Here is a 17,572-nt window from a genome sequence, read left to right as displayed (position 1 = left end):
GGATGGGTAAAAACCTGGCAAAGTATAAATTATTAGAAGAAACTGTAGAAAACAGGCCAGTATCCGTGTAAGCAGTTGGGAAGCTGACCAAATGTCTAGACTGGCGAAAGGCCCATGTGGTGAGCAGCTGAGCTCCAGCTAGCCTGTAAACAGCACACATTTCCAGGGCTCTTTCAAGTATTTCAGCTCCTGAATTCATTCTCTGAAGCTGGCATAACTTTCATGCTGAAACCCAAAACAGGCAGGCTCCAAAAAAGCTGAACAGAAGACCAATCCAAGTTACAAAGACAGATTTTAAAGGAAATCCAAATACGACAATAGCAAAGTGAATGTAGCAGTGTCATGAATGACTAAGGGGTCATAACCGAGCCAGGTTTATTCCTAGATGTTTCAATAGCAAGAAAACACAATAAGGCTTCTGATTGTATCAAGTGACTCCAACAGGGAACTTGGTAGCATTTAGCAGCCCCAACTAGTAAATATTAAAATGTGCCAGAAGCAATCTATTTCCCTGCGATAGAGATAGGAAATCTCATTCAAAAATGGTAAGCCTAAAGCCATTTCTGTTAAAATCATAAATAAGAATGCTGATGTCACCACTGTCACTCAACATGGTCCTGGAGGTCCTGGAATCCGCAACAAAGAAGAAAATAATCAATGTGAGAGAGAGAGAGTAATGATGTGATGGTGGACCTGGAAAACCTAAGACTCTCATTTGTCAAAAAGCTATTAGAATTAACACGTGGATTTAGCAATGCGTCTGGATACATATGCTCCTCAAAAACACCAATTGCGTTTTGCCTGCTAACAATACGATATGATACCATATAAAGAAAAACTGTAACATCATTTTAAAGGCTATAAAATGAAATCTTCACACGTGCTTTCTTTCATATTGAACAAGAGAAGTTTATGTCAGTCCTACCAAACTTAATCATATAAATCTAATGCACTTCCAATTAAATTTTCAATCAGGCTTTCTTTCTTTCTTTCTCTTTCTTTCTTTCTCTCTTTCTTTCTTTTTTTTGGGGGGGGGGTGAGAGGGAGATGTGAAAACCAAATAGAAGAAATTAAAGATACATATGGAAAAAGAAGTGTCCAAGGATAGCCAACAATTCTTTGAAAAAGAAAAAACAAGGAGGGCTTTCCTTGCTTGGTATTAAGGAATACCATAAGGTCCCTGTTCAAGGCAGGTGCTATGCATAACAGACAGAGTGGGGGGAACGGTATATAAAGAGGCCAGAAATAAGCCCGATACATAAGAATTTAAAGTATGACAATGGTGGTTTCTCAGTAAAAAGGGATAGAATTTCAGTGGTACTATCACAACTGTCTTCGCATAAGGAAAAGATTAAATTGGACTCATATGTCATACTAGTTACAGAAATAAATTTCAGATGAAGTAAAGATTAAAATGGAAAAAGTAAAAGAGAATTTAGGAGAACAATGTATAATGTGGATGCTAAGGAGACTCCTTAAAGTAAAAACAAGAAACCCAGAAGTTATAAAGGAAAAGACAGGCATATTTGATGTGTAAAAAAAACATATGAATATCTATAATGTGCACATAGTTGCTTTAAATTGACAAGGAAAAGGCAAATATCCCAATAGAAAAATGGGCAGAGAAAAGGAATAGACAATTGGAAGAAGAGGTGACATATGGAAAAATCAGCATATGGGAGAATCCCCCCCATGTCACTAGTAGTTAAGGAAATGGAAATTAATTACAATGAGACACTACTTCTGACTCATTAGGTTGGAACCAAAAACCAGTGATAACACCCAACCTCTAGCAGGGACAGCGCCCCCCCCCCCCCACCACTGGCCATGAGTCACTGAAGCCCGGGGCACGTTCCCTCTCTAATCACCGGCAGGCCTGGGCAGCTCAAAGTCAGTACCTGGGCCTTCACGGGAGCAGGTCCTGCAGCACTTGTGGGGTGCGCCTCTTTGAGGTTCTGGGTTGCAGTGGGTGGTCAGAGGGTCCGAGGGAGGGGCCGGCATGGCCAGGGGGGTAGGAGGGGCTCAGGGCTGTGCAGTTCACTGAGCGGGTGTGTCCCAGCTGAAGGAGCCCACAGTAGGGCCTGTCTGTCCCTAGCACAGCCATTCCCGGCCCAGTCAGTAGAAATGAAGGCACTCACAGTAAGGACGCACGTGTGAGGGCATCACAAGGCATTGTTCCTGGAGGAAAAACAAACTTGAAGACAATCTGAAGGCAGCGGAGGATCAATTGAATGCAATCGTGTATGTCCAGACGACAAAATGTGATGCCACCTTTACAAGGAAGGAATTGGACATATGGCAGCTGATCTGAGGGGCTTCCACAATGAGTAACTAAGCAGAAAAGCAAGACACAGGGCAGAGATCATCTACAGAACCTGAATGCAGGACGCGGCGTACCATACACACGACAGGACCAGCACTCATGTCCTGTGGGGACACGTGGGAAAGTGCAGAAGGGAACACTGGGATGGGCTGGTTGGGGCACAAGTGAGCAAAAGAAAGAAGAGAAAGACATTCATTGTAACAGTGTCCAATTTACGGAAAGCTGAACAGACAAATATGCACCGAAGCCAAGAAGCTCGATGATGGGGGGATTTTTTTATTATGTTGTTCCGAAGTGACAGCAATTTTTTTTTTATCAATAAGTTTCTAATCATAAACAAACAGCGACTTTGTGAACCAAAAAACAAACTTAAAAAACAAAACCAACAAGGTGTTCAGGACACGATCAGGCCACAGTGTCACTGAGCCTGGGCAGGAGGGGGGAAGATAGAAGAATGGGTAGGAGGGGGATGCCCAAATCAGCACGGCCATTGAGGCCAGTGTAAGAGTTCAAGGGGAAAGCATGTGAGAGTCTGGATTAGGCAGTACAGCGGAGAGAAAGGCTGAAGGCAGTGCCTGAGAAGGAACAGAGCATGGGCCCCAACCCAGCTCAGCTCTTTATCCACTGTGTGACCTGGCAGAAGTGCACAACCATTCTGAGCCTCAATTTCCCCTTACGTAACATGGCAAGGAATACCTGACTTGCAGGGTGTTGGTATTATTTTCATGTTGAAATAATATTTTAGACATATTGGGTAAAATAAAATTACATCATTAGAAGAAACTTCACCTCAGTTTTTTTTTTTTTTTACTTTTATTACTGTGGCTGCCTGAAAATTTTAAATTCCACATGTGACTCACATTGTATTTCGACTAGATAGCACTATTTTCAAAGGAGAGACAGGGAAACTACCTTCCAAAATACTTAGCATGACCTTGAGGAGTCCAGCAGGTTTGGCCCCTCCCCACGGTCTCAGCAGCTGTCCTCCTGGGTCAGTCTGCGGTAGCCACACCGTCTCTGAAGAGCCCAAGGCCCGGCCCAGCCCCAGCCCTGGCCCGCAGTTCCAGCAGCCTGAATGCTGCTCCCTCCACTCCGGAAAATGCCTTCTTATCCCAGGAAGGCTAGGCCTCATCTCAAAGAGGAGGCAATAACAGAGCTCACGTGACATCACACTGTCAAGGCCTGAAGCTGTGCAGGCTGGTGGTTGTCATGGGCAAAGCTGGGGTCCAAGGATTGGTGGTCAGGGAGGGCTGAACATAGGGTGACTTCAGCAGGGGCGTCAGCGGCCAGATCATGGAGTTTGGGGGTTTTTCTTTTCTGGCTTTAAGAGGTGACTGAGTGTTTTCAAAGAGGAGATTGACATAACAGGATTTGCATTTTAGGGGAAAAAAAAGGCACCCTGGCCCCACCTTGGAGGTGAAACTGGAAAGGCAAGCCTGTTCTCTCCTATAGGAGGCAACTGGCTGCGGGTCTGGGCTCAAGAGACTGTGACCTAGGCCACTGCATCCTGAGCGCCCGAGAGCCCTGGGAACTGGAGGCGCTCATCAAGGGCAAGAAGGGAAGTCAGGAACACCGGCCAGAGCCTGGGGAACAGCAGCCTTTAAGGGAAGAAAAGAGGAAAGTGTGGGCCATGGAAAAGCAGCAGTCAGAGCAGCGGGCGGAAACCAGGAGGGAGCAAGCAGGCAAGGGAGGCGAGAGAGATGAAGGCAGGAGTAGAAACACCATCCTGCTCCTTGCTGGTGTTTTTAGCCATATTGTTCACGTGCCGTAACTCTGGGAGGTAAGCAGTGTTGCAGATGGAGGAACCAGAGCTAGGAGAGGCTCAGGAAGGTGTTCAGCATCCTAGTGATGCCGCTGGGGTGGGAAATGCAAACCCTGGACCCTCTGCCCTCCTCCGTGAGCCTCTTGTGACTCAGAGACCACCGTTGTAAGACACTTGGATTCTTCTGGGGTTTCCTGAGAAGCCAGGCTCTCCCGTAAGCTATGTAGAACAAAACATTGCCATGTATTCTCTTTCTCTAATGTATCAGCTCAACCAAGTCCCGGGGGATGAAAACCCGATTTTTCTGCCTTCGGATGCAAAATATGACTGGCTTTTGGCCAAAATCTGGGTGCGCTCCAGTGACTTCCACGTCCACCAGACCATCACCCACCTTCTGCGCACACATCTGGTGTCTGAGGTTTTTGGCATTGCCATGTACCGCCAGCTGCCCGCTGTGCACCCCATTTTCAAGGTACGGCAAGCTACGGCCTCAGCCGGTGGAGGAGGGCGTTGGGATATGGGGGTGGACAGAGGGAGGGAGGTGGGGCACTGGCACCCCCACAGGACTGTGGCTGGGAGTAGCCAGCAGACACGGGCCCCTGGAGAGATGCTCAGGGGGCAGTGCTACAGCTCTGAGCCTACGGGCTCCTGAGCACATGAAGCCCGGGCCTGGCCTGGGAGCAGAGTTAGAAGAGGCAAATGAGGTCAGTGTCACCCTTGTCTGATCCTAGGCGGTAGCCCTGCCCTTCTCTCTCCCTGAATCCTCCTCGCACTGACTGCTGGGGTGATGCAGGCCCTAAAGACCTCTCTGGGCCCATTTCCCCATCCGTAAAGCAGAGCAAATAATACATCTGCCTCCTCGGATTATTGTCAGAGTCAAAATAGTTAACAAATTCGGGGAGCTTGAAACAGTGCCTAGCACATAGTTAAGCTTTGTACACGTGTTCACTATTCCCATTTTTACCGTCATCATGTCACTAAGCATGGAAGCTGCACGCCCCCCAGCCCCACCAGCCTCCAGCAGCTACTCAGCAGTGAAGATCAGCATGGCCACCCTCACTTCCTCCCTCGGCCCTAGCATCACCCCTCCTCAGTGGACAGGGGTGTGGGACGCCGAGAGGGCTCTGGGGGCACCTGGGAAGAGTAGACCTGGTCAGGAGGCCTGAGGGACCTTCTCTGAGGCCTTCTCCTTGCTCCTCCCTCCCCCAGCTGCTGGTGGCGCACGTGCGGTTCACCATCGCCATCAACACCAAGGCCCGCGAGCAGCTCATCTGCGAGTACGGCCTCTTCGACAAGGTGAGCACCTCCTACCCACCTCCTGCAGGGCCCCACTTCTCCACACCTCCAAGCCCACACCAGATTTCCTCTCGGGAGACGGGCCCCTCGGTACCACGACGGCGGTGGATGCCTGGGAAGGGTGGGAGGCTGGAGGAGGCGCTCAGAGGGAAGGCGCCCCGGGTCCTCTGGCCAGTCTCTGGCCCCTTCCACACCAGGGACCTCTCCTCTCCGGAAGGCACTGCCTGCTTGTCACGTCTTCCGCTGCCGGCCGATGTGGCCCCGTCGCCTCCTCCCGCTGCTCCGCCATCCTCTGGCTTGCGGTGTAGATCCTGCCTCCTGCTCTGGCGCCCTCACTGAGCACCACCGCCCACCCTCTGCACTTCTGGGCAGACGATCCCTCCCCTCCCTCCCCATCCTTCACCTGGCCCATTCCGACCCCCTGTGGCCTTCCCAAGCCTGGACCCTCCCGGCAGCCTTCACCACTGCCCTTCTTCCTCTTCCGTCTCCTGTTAGTGAGGCAGCCAGGTCACCAGTAAGCCTCAGCCATCGTTTGGGTTACAAATGACAAAACCCAAGTCAAAGCAGCTGAAGCTGGAAAAGAAGTGTACTATCTCAAAACCCTGGACAATAGTGAGGTGGGGGAGCCTCCGACCCCTCCCAAAATGAACCCAGGCACTCAAATGGCCCCAGGGGACAAGCACACTGGCGGCACTCTACCACTCTTTAAAAACTGTGTTGGCCTCATTCTCCCAGCTAGGCTCTGCAGACAGACATGGGCGGGGTAATGGCACCTCATCACAGGGAGCTCTAGGCTCTCATGTTCCCATGTGGTGACCATCACCCCCCATCCAAATAGTCCAGGGAGCAACTCTGAACAGTCCGGCTTGGGTCAAATGACCTGTGGCCCAATGTGTGGCACCCCAGTACCCGAGTCCTCCTTGAAGCTTCTGGGGCCTGACTGTTCAGCCACCATGAGTGCCTACATCTCAGCAGCTGGGATGAGGACCGGCATTTCTCCCTGGGCCTCTCTCCAGCCCTCACCTAAGCACACAACAGGCCCTCGAAAGACCTGTGTGGGTCATGGTGGCTGGTATATGCCCCTCTCTTCACCCCAGGGCAGCCTGTGCTCAGAACCAGAGCAGGCCCCGCCCTCCCACAGCTTCCCTCCCACCCCCGGTCTCTGCACACTCCCCTCCACTGCAGCCCCCTTGCATGAGATCGAGCAGATGTGCATTTCTAGAACCGCCTCTTTGGGCTGCCCTTGGCATTCTCGGAGCTAAGCATCCCTCCTACCCCACCTCCTAAACCCACAGGATGTGGACTTGCCCCTCCATGTGCCTGGTCTCCCAGTGCCCGCTCATGGTTTCTTACGGTGAGCCCTGGGCAAGAAGGAAGAATGGCGACTGACCTCAGCTCACAGTGCTCTCTTCCCTCCCACTCAAGGCCAACGCCACAGGGGGCGGTGGACACGTGCAGATGGTGCAGAGGGCCATGCAGGACCTGACCTATACCTCCCTGTGCTTCCCAGAGGCCATCAAAGCTCGGGGAATGGACAGCACAGAAGACATTCCCTACTACTTCTACCGGGACGATGGGCTCCTGGTGTGGGAGGCCATCAATACGTGAGTGCACGCTGGGGCTGTAGGACCCACTCTGAGCAGGGTGTCCTGGAGGAGAAGAGGACCAGGGCATTGACAACTGACTCAGTGGGCCAGTGGATGGCTCCATTGTCAGGGCACTGATAGAGAAAGGAAGGTATGTGGGTGGGGGCGGGGGTGAGTGACCTGAGCCTGGACATTAAGGAATAAGTCACAGGGCCACCAGTGTAGCCCTGCCCTTGAGCTCAGGAGCCCAGCCCTGCAAACCCTGGCCAAGTCACCCACTCCTAGCTGGGCCCTCCTCCTGAGCCAGGTTCACGGCCGAGGTGGTAGGCATCTACTACAAGAGTGACCAGGTGGTGGCAGAGGACCAGGAGCTGCAGGACTTTGTGAAGGACGTTTATGTGTATGGCATGCGGGGCAAGAAGACCTCAGGTACAGACTGCCCCCAGCTCTCCTTCTAGCTGTCTCTTCTGCTCTTTCCTCACCTCTGACTTTCCTCGGGCGATCATGGCCCATGACATCCATCTTAGCACTTGGTGCTAGGGCCAGAGCCCCCATGGGAGCCCTGCCCACCAATATGTCTTATGGGGACATCTCAGGGACTCTCTGCAGCCACTGAAACCAGGGTCAGAAACATCAGGAACACTGGGCCAACCCTTACAGTGTCTTGTCCATGCCTGGGCCCCTCAAGCCCTTGTGTGGGGGTGCTCAGGTCCTGGGATAGGGTTGGGGGAGGGTGCCTGTGGGTCATCAGTCCCTCCCCAGCCAGCCTCTGACTCTGCTTTAGGCTTCCCCAAGTCCATCAAGACCAGAGAGAAGCTTTCGGAGTACCTGACAGTAGTGATCTTCACAGCCTCCGCCCAGCATGCAGCAGTGAACTTTGGCCAGGTAGGCAAAGGCAGGATGAGTCTTCTGGGCAGGAAATTGCCAGAGTCACCTAGGCCGCTCCTAAAGGGCCCAGGCAGGGCCGCCTCTCTTCCTCGTCTTCCGGGACTGATCTCCAGCAGCCTCGGGGCCAGAAACTACGCGTTCCCTGAGTGTATTCTCCCCACTAAGCCAAGGGTGCCAGCCGGAGTGGGGAACTGTGGCCCAGTCCTGCTGGAGCAGGAGGAGATGGAGGAGGGTGGGAGGCACCTGGGCAGTTGCTCTGTCGGGCAGGTAGGGGCATGGCCAGCCGCAGATGGGTGGTGGCTGGCTGAGGAGGCACCCCCATGTGTCTGTGGCTGTCCCTACAGTATGACTGGTGCTCCTGGATCCCCAATGCCCCCCCAACCATGCGGGCCCCACCGCCAACAACCAAGGGCGTGGTCACCATCGAGCAGATTGTGGATACGCTGCCAGACCGTGGCCGCTCCTGCTGGCACCTGGGCGCAGTGTGGGCACTAAGCCAGTTCCAAGACAACGAGGTGAGCACTGGACACCATTCTGCCCCTTCTAGGGGCAGGTCACCCAGAGTTAACCCATTTCTCCCTCTCTGGGCTTTGTGATTAAGGGCTTAGGCTGGACGCCTGCTCTCAGGGAGTCCTGACTTCCAGGGCTGGGTACCCAGGGGGTTCTTAGGTCTGCACCAGGTTGGAGCTCAGGGTGAGGGAGGGACAGGAGAGCACAGGCACTCTGTTCCACTGTTGTCTTCCCGGAGGTAACAACTAAGAAGTTTCTGGGTATCCTTCCAGACATTCCCATGCACATACACCTTATTTAACCTAATGTCAAAGCTGGGTTTCTCAGTATCTCAAACACGACCCCATGGCATTTGCTCAGTGTTTCACAGAATGACTACCACTCCAACCACCCCCAGGCCTGTGGGCATTTTAGGGGGCATTTAGGTTGTTCTGGGGACTTTGCAAATGTGTTGGTCCCTCACATCTTTTTTTTTGTATATGTGTCTTTGCACACATGTTTAGTAGGGCCAGAGGATGTGTTCCTGGTAGAGGAATTTCTGGGTCAAAGAACGTTGAGATTGATCTGCCCTCCACAAACTAAGTCCAAAATCCCACCCTTTTCAGCCCTGGGTATGAAACTTTCCAATTTTAACAATCCAATAATTTTTTTTTAAATATGCCTAGTTTTAGTTTGCAGTCACCACGTGAGTATACAAATGAGCACAGCACCCCAACAGGGTGTGGCCATGGCTCTCCTGGGCTGGAAAGGCTAGTGCTAACCCCTGTGTCCCTGCTGCCCAGAGCCCAGATGGGAAGGCAGGGATGCTACACAGGAACAGGGCCAAGCAGGACTGCACAGCCACATTCCCAGCACAGCTGGGACCACCGACAGCGTCCGCATTCACCTGCCGCCATTACAAGCTGTTGTGGCCACCCTGCAGCACGGCAGTTATTTTGCCCATTCATCTGAAGACCCCAGCCCAGGAGCATTCTTGGGGTACTCTCAGCAGGGGGGCAGGTGGTGAGGGGGAAATGAGCAGGTGCTCCCTTGCTGACTTTCCAAGGGATCATCTCTGGGGGTGAGACAAGCAAGGCCTATCAGTTTACACCCCCTTGTCAAAGAGTAACCTGTCTGTCTGTCTGTCTGTGTCCGGGCCCTTAGCTATTCCTGGGCATGTACCCAGAAGAGCATTTCATCGAGAAGCCTGTAAAAGAGGCTATGGCCCGATTCCGCAAGAACCTTGCTGCCATCGTCAGCGTGATTGCTGAGCGCAACAAGAACAAGAAGCTGCCATATTACTACTTGTCCCCAGACCGGATTCCCAATAGCGTGGCCATCTAAGTGGCCACCCGGGCCAGTCTCCCTTGAAGACGGCCGACTACCCGCGACTGGGCTCAGCAGCCAGACTCCAGCCTGCCCAGGTGGGCAGGCACACCGGGCGGCCCTGGGGCAGAACTGCTGGCAGCCTGCTCTTCTGAGGCTGCCAGGATTCCTGGCAATTCCACCCCCAGGCCCCAGGCTGGCTTCAAACCGAAGGCTGCCCAGGTTGGGCCACGTTCAGCCTAAGCTTTGGTGCATTTTCCAGTTTGTTCCCTAGTTTTCAGTGAATCCCATACTTCGATCAATGTGGATACGCTGCAGGGACACGTCCTACACAGAGCAGGACTGTGTAGCTTCCTGCCTACGCCTAGCTCAGTGCTTGCACGCCACTCAGCAACAGCAAGTCAGGACAACTGATAGATGTTCGTTCTTACTGGGAGACATGGAATGATTATTTTCTGTTCTATTTATGCTTGGTCCAATTTCTTGCATATAGTAGGTACCCAGATGAATCCTTGTTGAATGAATTAAGAATTGGCTGTCATAAAAATAAAGGAGTGCATTTAAAATAGGTGTCCTTCCGTGTATTATGTTCCAGTCACCCCCAAACAGCTCACATCCCCTTGCCCCACAGAAAAAGCCACAATCACTGTGATTCCATCTAAGCAAGAGCTTCCCCCTCAAACCCCATCGGGATAGAAGGTGGTTCCCCCTCTTCTTTTCCCAGAAACTCCTGAATTTTCTTCAGAATACATCTCAAATGTCATCCAGTCTAGGGAGGCATCATTGCCCACAGCTCACCTATCTCCCAGGCTGTTGTCTAAACTTCTGTTGTCATCCTCCCACACGGTCTCTCCCTTGGACCCAGAGCCCCTGGAGGACCAGGACCCCACCCACCTTCCTTGTGTGCCCCAGGTCTGGTTCCTCATTTTCCTCCTGCAAGGCACCTGACATGTTCTAGGTACTCTCTTGGAAGCTGGGGGATGTTTTCTCCAACAAGAGAGGACTCAAAATGACTTTTAACATGCATTTCTTGGGGCGCCTGGGTGGCTCAGTTAAGCATCTGGCGCTTGATTTTGGCTTGGGTCATGATCTCACATTTGGGGAGATTGAGCCCCGTGGCAGGCTCTGCACTGACAGTGCAGAGCCTGCTTGGGATCCTCTCTCTCTGCCCCTCTCTCTCTCTCAAAATAAAGAAATAAACTTAAAATAAAATTAAAAAATTAAAATTAAAATAAAAGAAAATATAAAATGAATTTCTTTCCCCACACCCAAGAAGCAGAACCAGCCCTGAGTTTGGGCATGGTGATCCATTGTGTCCTCCTCCCACACACAGACCCAACCTATAACCCCCAGCCCCTGGCTTCAGAATCACCAACAGGGTCTCCAGAGTTCCTGGAAATGTGCTGGGCCAGAAGCTCAATGTCTAAGTAAAAGGTTCCACCAGGGCCAATAAGCAAAGGAGAAGGCATGCATGTGCTCCTGAAACCACAAGACCCTCTAAGGAAACTTGACCATTGGGATGGGTACCAGAGTGAGGCCCAGACCCCAAACTCCCTTCCATCCCTCTGAGAACTGTCCACACTGTGAGTGACCTTGGTGATGGACTTCATAAACTACGGTTGTGATAAAGGCACTCACTCGGCTCCATGTCCAACACACCAACCTTTAGAATCAGCAAGGCCACGTGAGCAAAGGAAGGGAGAGGAAGGGTGATGCAGGTCCAACCCTGTGGAGGGCAGGGGACAGGGAAGGAAGGACTGGGTAGAATGGGCTCCAGACTGCAGGGCACCTCCATGAAAGCCTCGCTCCAGCTAATATGGAGTCCTCAAGCAAAAGTGGCCCATTATAGAAATCTTGCTTCAGGCAGGAATGACAAAAATGGTCTTGACAGGAATGAAGGTCACAATAGATCCAAAGGTGTGGCAGCTGGAGCTGTCAGTGAAATATGTTCTCTGCACCTGGCCCTGTCAGTTCCCCTGCAGCTGGATATTCAGTAGCACCACTCCAGTGCTGCCACAGGGGCGTTTCAGGAAGCCCCACTTCTGTGCAAACCTCCAGCGGACCCCTAAGCGAGCAGGCAGGGGGCAAACTGCAGACAGCTCAATGGAGGATGAAACAACTATCGTGAGATCTGGGCTTTTAATTTTTTTAAGTTTATTTATTTTGAGAGAGAGAGAGAGAGAGCACACACACAAATGTGGGGTAGGGACAGAAGGAGAAGGAGAGAGACTTCCAAGTGGGCTCCGTGCTGTCACAGTACAGAGCCTGATACGGGACTTGAACTCACAAACCGTGAGATCATGACTTGAGCCAAAACAAGAGTCGGTCGCCTAATTGACTGAGCCACCCAGGCACCCCAAGATTTGGGCTTTTAAACCGTTTTCCATTTAAGCTCAACCAAGTTAACTGCTTGCTTTAAAAAAATCCTTTTCAGAGGAATATAAGAGAACTCAGAATCTCTAAAAAAAGAACATTCGCATTAGCCAGAGCACAATCCAAAATTATTCAACATACAAAGAATTAGGAAAATGTGATCTACTCTCAGGGAAAAGACAACTGACAGAAACTGCCATATAATGACACAGATGTTGAACTTAATAGAGAATAATTTCAACGAAGCTTTTATACCTATGCTCTGTGGGTTACAGGAAATATGTTACCAATTCATGAAAGGATGGGAAATCTCAGCAGAGAAGTACACATTGTAAAAGAGAATGGAGGAGGAGGAGGGGAAGAGGAGAAGACTGGGAAGAGGAGGAAAAAGAATCATCAGATGGAAATTCTAGATAGAACTGAAAACTATCTGGAAAAAATAACTAATACAGCAGAACAGAGCAAAGAGTGACTTGAAGACAGATCAATAGAAATGATCCAATCTGAAGCAAAAAGAGAATGTGTTTACATGAACAGATCCGCAGAGATCTATGGGACGATATCAAAAGGTTTAACAGGGGTACCTGATGGCTCTGTTGGTTAAGCGTCCTACTTCAGCTCAGGTCATGATCTCACAGTTTGTGAGTTCAAGCTCCGCGTCGGGCTCTGTGCTGACAGCTCAGATCCTGGAGCCTGCTTCAGATTCTGTGTCTCCTCTCTCTCTGCCCCTACCCTCCTCATGCTCTGTCTCTCTGTGTCGCAAAAATAAATGTGTTAAAAAAAAAAAAAAAAAAAAGGTTTAACATACATGTAATTGGAGTCCCAGAAGGAGAGGGAAGGTGAAAGACTATGGGGCAGAACAAGTATTTGAAGAAATAAAAGCCAAAAATTTCCCAAGTTTGGTGAGAGAACAACTTATAGCTCCAAGAAGCTCAAAACTTAGCAGAATAAATACAAAGAAACCCATACCTGAGGAGTCAAACTCCTCAAAAGGAGAGATTAAAGAGATACCTTGAAAGCAGTAACAGGTGACATACAATGAAACAATGATTTGAATTACAAATGACTTTTCATCAGAAACTGTGGGAACCAGGGGTACCTGGGTGGCTCAGTGAGCTAAGCGTCTGACTTCCGCTTAGGTCATGATCTCATGGTTCATGGGTCTGAGCCCTGCATCAGGCTCTGTGCTGACAGCTCAGAGCCTGGAGCCTGCTTCAGATTCTGTGTCTCCCTCTTTCTCTTCCCCTCCCCCACTCACGCTCTGTCTCTCTCAAAAAAATGAATAAACATTAAAAAAAATTTTAAAAATTTGTAGAAACTGTGGGGGCCAAAAGACAACAAAACAACATTTTTTTTTTTTTTTAAGTAGGCTCCATGCCCAGTGCAGAGCCCAAGGCAGGGCTCAAACTGACAACTGTGAGATCAAGACCTGAACTGAGATCAAGAGTCGTACGCTTAACCGACTGAGACACCCAGGTGCCCCTGAGACAACATTTTTTAGCGCTAAAAGGGGGCACCTGGTGACTCAGTCTCTTAAGCAACCAACTCTTGGTTTTGACTCAGGTCATGATCTCATGGTTCATAAATTCAAGCCCTGCCTTGGGCTCTGTGTGGACAATGCAGAGCATGCTTGGGATTCTCTCTCTCCCCTCTCTCTCTGCCCCTACCCCGGTAGCTCATGCTCTTTCTCTCAAAATAAACTTTAAAAAAAAAAAAAAGTAAAGCACTGAAAGAAAACAATCACCAACACAGAATTCTCAGATATGTTCCTCAAGTATGAAAATGAAATAAAGAAATTTTCAAGTAAAATAAAGAGAATCTACTGCCAGCAGATCTACACTACAAGAAATGCTCTCATGGAAACTCAGATCTTCAGGAAGGATGGGAGAGTGTCCGATATGGCAAATATTTGGTAAATTTAAGAGACTTTCCCCCCTCTTCCTTCAACATATATGATTATTTAAAGCAAGTGTTATAGCATTGTCATGTGGCATTTATAATGCATGTAAGCACAATATGAAGATGGCATAAAAGGCAATGGATATTAATAGACTTTTTCCGCCACATGGTTTCTACATCTTATATCTAATGGTCAAATATTAATTCTAAGTAGTTTGTGAAATTTTAAGTAGTAGATTATAATCCCTAGAGCAACCACTAAAAATAATGTAAAGAAGTATAGTGAAAAACCAAGAGAGGACTTAAAATGGAATTGTGAAAATATATAAATAATTTAAAAGAAAGCAGAAAAAGAGGAACGGAGAAACAAAAACAGAAAGGACTGGGCGCCTGGGTGGCTCAGTCGGTTGAGCGTCAAACTTTGGCTCAGGTCATGATCTCACAGCTCGTGAGTTCGAGTCCTGCGTTGGGCTCTGTGCTGACAGCTCAGAGCCTGGAGCCTGCTTCGGATTCTGTGTCTCCCTCTCTCTATGCCCCTAACCAACTCGCATTCTGTCTCTGTCTCTCTCAAAGACAAACAGACGTTAAAAAAAAATTAAAAAACAGAAAGGACAAAAAAATCAAATAATAAAATGGTAGACACAACTTAGTAATTACATCAAATGTTTACGGACTAAAAACTCCAACTAAGAGGCAGAGATTAGCATAATAATTTTAAAAGTCAATATCCAACAACATGCAATATAAAAGATACACACTTTAAATCCATAGCAGTGTCAAGCACATGTTTTCCTGTAAAATATTTTAGGTTTGGTAGACCACATACAATCTGTGCATTTTTTTTTTTTTACATTTATTTATTTTTGAGAGACAGAGAGAGACACAGCACTAGTCAGGGAGGGATAGAGAGAGAGGGAGACACAGAATCCGAAGCAGGCTCCAGGCTCTGAGCCATCAGCACAGAGCCCAACACAGGGCTCGAACTCAGGAACGGTGAGATCATGACCTGAGCAGAAGTCAGAGGCTTAACTGACTGAGCCACCCAGGTGCCCCCAATCTGCTGCATTTTTTTAAAACAAACTTTTTTTTTCAGTTTTTTTAAACCACCTTTTAAAATTGTAAAACACATTCCTAGCTCAAGAAGCCTTACAAAAATAGGTCATGGGCTGGATTTGGTCAGTGGACTATAGTCTGCCTCCCCTTACACAAAGAGATAGACAGGAATGGCAAATAAACAAATGACAAGAGGCACATAAAAAGATGTTCAACATCATTAGTCATTGGGAAGATGCAAATTAAAACCACAAATGCAAATTAAAACCACAATGCAACTACACATCTATGAGAAAAGTAAAATTCTTGTATTTCAGGTTAGTGACTGACAACACCAAATGTTGGACCAAGGATGTGAAGTAATTGGAACCCTCACACCTTGCTGGTGGGGATGTAAAATGGTACACCTGCTTCAAAAAAACGTTTGTTCCTTCTAAAACTAACATATTTCTATCCTCTCTGAACTAGCATTTCATGCCTAGGTATTTACTCAAGAGAAATGAAAACATATGTCCACAAAAATAATCTTACTATTCTACTCATAATAGCCCAAAACTGGAAACAGCGCAAGTCTACAACTATATTTATACAATGGAACATCATGCAGCATAAAACAGGAATGTGCTGATACAGGAGCATAGATGAAACTCAAAAACATTGTGCTGACATAAAGAACCCTTACACAAAAGTATAAACTACGCAACCTCATTAAAATTAAAATTAAGTTCCAGGACAAGCTAAACCCCAAATATCAGCACAATGTTTGCTTTGGAGGGTATGGGAACAGGGGTGAACAGGAAAGGGGCATCAGAATTTTCAGGATTGAGATAATGTTCCACATTTTGATACAGAACATCTGGTTTGGGGTTATACAGATGCATACATTTGGCATGCATGCCAAAACTCATCAGATGGTACACGTAAGATTTATACATTTCACTGTATGTAAATTTTTCCTACGAACAAAAAGAACCATAAACAAATGTTGAATTCTAGTTAACAAAAGGCAAACTGAAGTTAAGTGTACTTCTGGCTGCAGTTTACTCTGAAATGCATTAAAAAAGTAAGCTGATGGAAGAACAGCATGATTAATAGATGAAAATATGTGGTAAAGCATATATAGCCAAATGTTAACTGTAGAATCTAAAGTATATGAATTCTATGCAACACTAAGGTATATGAATACTATGCAATTATTTAAAATTTTATATTAAAAAAATTTCAGAGGCACCTGGGTGGCTCAGTCGGTTAAGTGGCCACCTCTTGATTTCAACTCACATCATGATCTCACAGTTCATGGGATCGAGCCCCACATGGGGCTCTGTGCTGAGCAGAGCCTACTTAGGATTCTCTTTCTCCCTCTCCCTCTGCCCCTCTCTGGCTCAATCTCTCTCTCTCTCTCTCAAGATAAACATTTTTTTAATTTCATAATAAAATGTTTTAAAAATTCACAAACTGCACTTCTTTGCCAGTTACTTAAACTGAAGTTAATGTTCTTTCATCATAAAAAGCACCTATAGGGGCGCCTGGGTGGCTCAGTCGGTTAAGCATCTGACTTTGGCTCAGGTTATGATCTCACAGCTCGTGAGTTCAAGCCCCACGTCGGGCTCTCTGCTGACAGCTCAGAACCTGGAGCCTGCTTCAGACTCTGTGTCTCCCTCTCTCTGCCCCTCACCCCACTCACGCTCACTCTCTCTCTCTCAAAAATAAACATTAAAAATAAAATGAAAAATAAAATAAAAAGCACCTATGATTCAAGGGTGCCTGGTGGTTCAGTTGATTAAAGGTCTGACTCGATTTCTTTTGGCTCAGATCATGATCTCACAGTTCATGGGTTCGAGCCTCACATTGGGCTCTGCGCTGACAGTGCAGAGCCTGCTTGGGATTCTCTGTCTCCCTCTCTCTCTGCCCCTCCCCCTGCTCATTCTTTCTCTCAAAATAAATAAACTTAAAAAAATTAAAAAAAAATTTTTTTGAAGGCACCAAGCACCTATGATTCAACATAAAATATACCAAAAAATCCAAGAGAAATAGCCAAGGGATGGAAATTCACATAAGCAGACATGCACAGTAAACAAAAGATGCTCAACCTCATTTATCTAAGAAATGCAAAGTAAAAGATCAGTGAGAGAAAAGGGAATGGCAATCATTTTAGTAACAATTAAAAAACTAACACCCACATGATACAATGTAAGGAAGGAAGACTAAGATTCTCACAGTGGGAAGGTAAGTGCATAATTTTGTGGAGGTCAGTTTTGCAACTTTTACCCCTTTTTCTACTTCTAGGAACTTATGTTCAGAACTGCCCCCCCTCCCAAGTGTACAAAGATAAATGTCATGGATGTGGTGTTTCAGCTTTGTTTCTAACCTCAAAAGTCAAGTTAGCAACCTTAAAATCTCTGCCTAAATCCAGTTGTTAGGTGAAAAAAGCAAGATGTGAGGTGATGACTGCAGTAAGGAACATGCGTTTCCTATGTATTTCAGATACGTAAAAAGTATGTGACGCCTTGACTGCATGACTGTGGCCCAGAACCCCCTGCCTCCCAGTGCTATTCCTGCTCAAGGCCTTTCCCTGAG

General features: G+C 48.1%; 1 protein-coding gene across 1 annotated transcript in view; it reads left to right on the top strand.

Annotated features, from left to right (window-relative positions):
• The window catches only part of ALOX5 (arachidonate 5-lipoxygenase), a 49,899-nt gene extending 39,663 nt beyond the window's left edge, over positions 1 to 10,236 (top strand). The window contains exons 8-14 of the mRNA XM_053909705.1: positions 4,354 to 4,557; positions 5,295 to 5,381; positions 6,807 to 6,985; positions 7,275 to 7,396; positions 7,752 to 7,852; positions 8,200 to 8,370; positions 9,509 to 10,236. Coding sequence (XP_053765680.1) covers positions 4,354 to 4,557; positions 5,295 to 5,381; positions 6,807 to 6,985; positions 7,275 to 7,396; positions 7,752 to 7,852; positions 8,200 to 8,370; positions 9,509 to 9,688 — 1,044 coding nt within the window. The 3' untranslated portion in view covers positions 9,689 to 10,236. The remainder of the gene's footprint in view (positions 1 to 4,353; positions 4,558 to 5,294; positions 5,382 to 6,806; positions 6,986 to 7,274; positions 7,397 to 7,751; positions 7,853 to 8,199; positions 8,371 to 9,508) is intronic.
• The last annotated feature ends 7,336 nt before the right edge of the window (positions 10,237 to 17,572 follow it).

Source organism: Panthera pardus, unplaced genomic scaffold, assembly GCF_024362965.1.
Source record: "Panthera pardus isolate Hobbes unplaced genomic scaffold, ASM2436296v1 HiC_scaffold_22, whole genome shotgun sequence".
Taxonomy (NCBI): Eukaryota; Metazoa; Chordata; class Mammalia; order Carnivora; family Felidae; genus Panthera; species Panthera pardus.
Note: the sequence above shows the minus strand (reverse complement) of the source record. Positions and strands in the feature narration are given on the sequence as shown.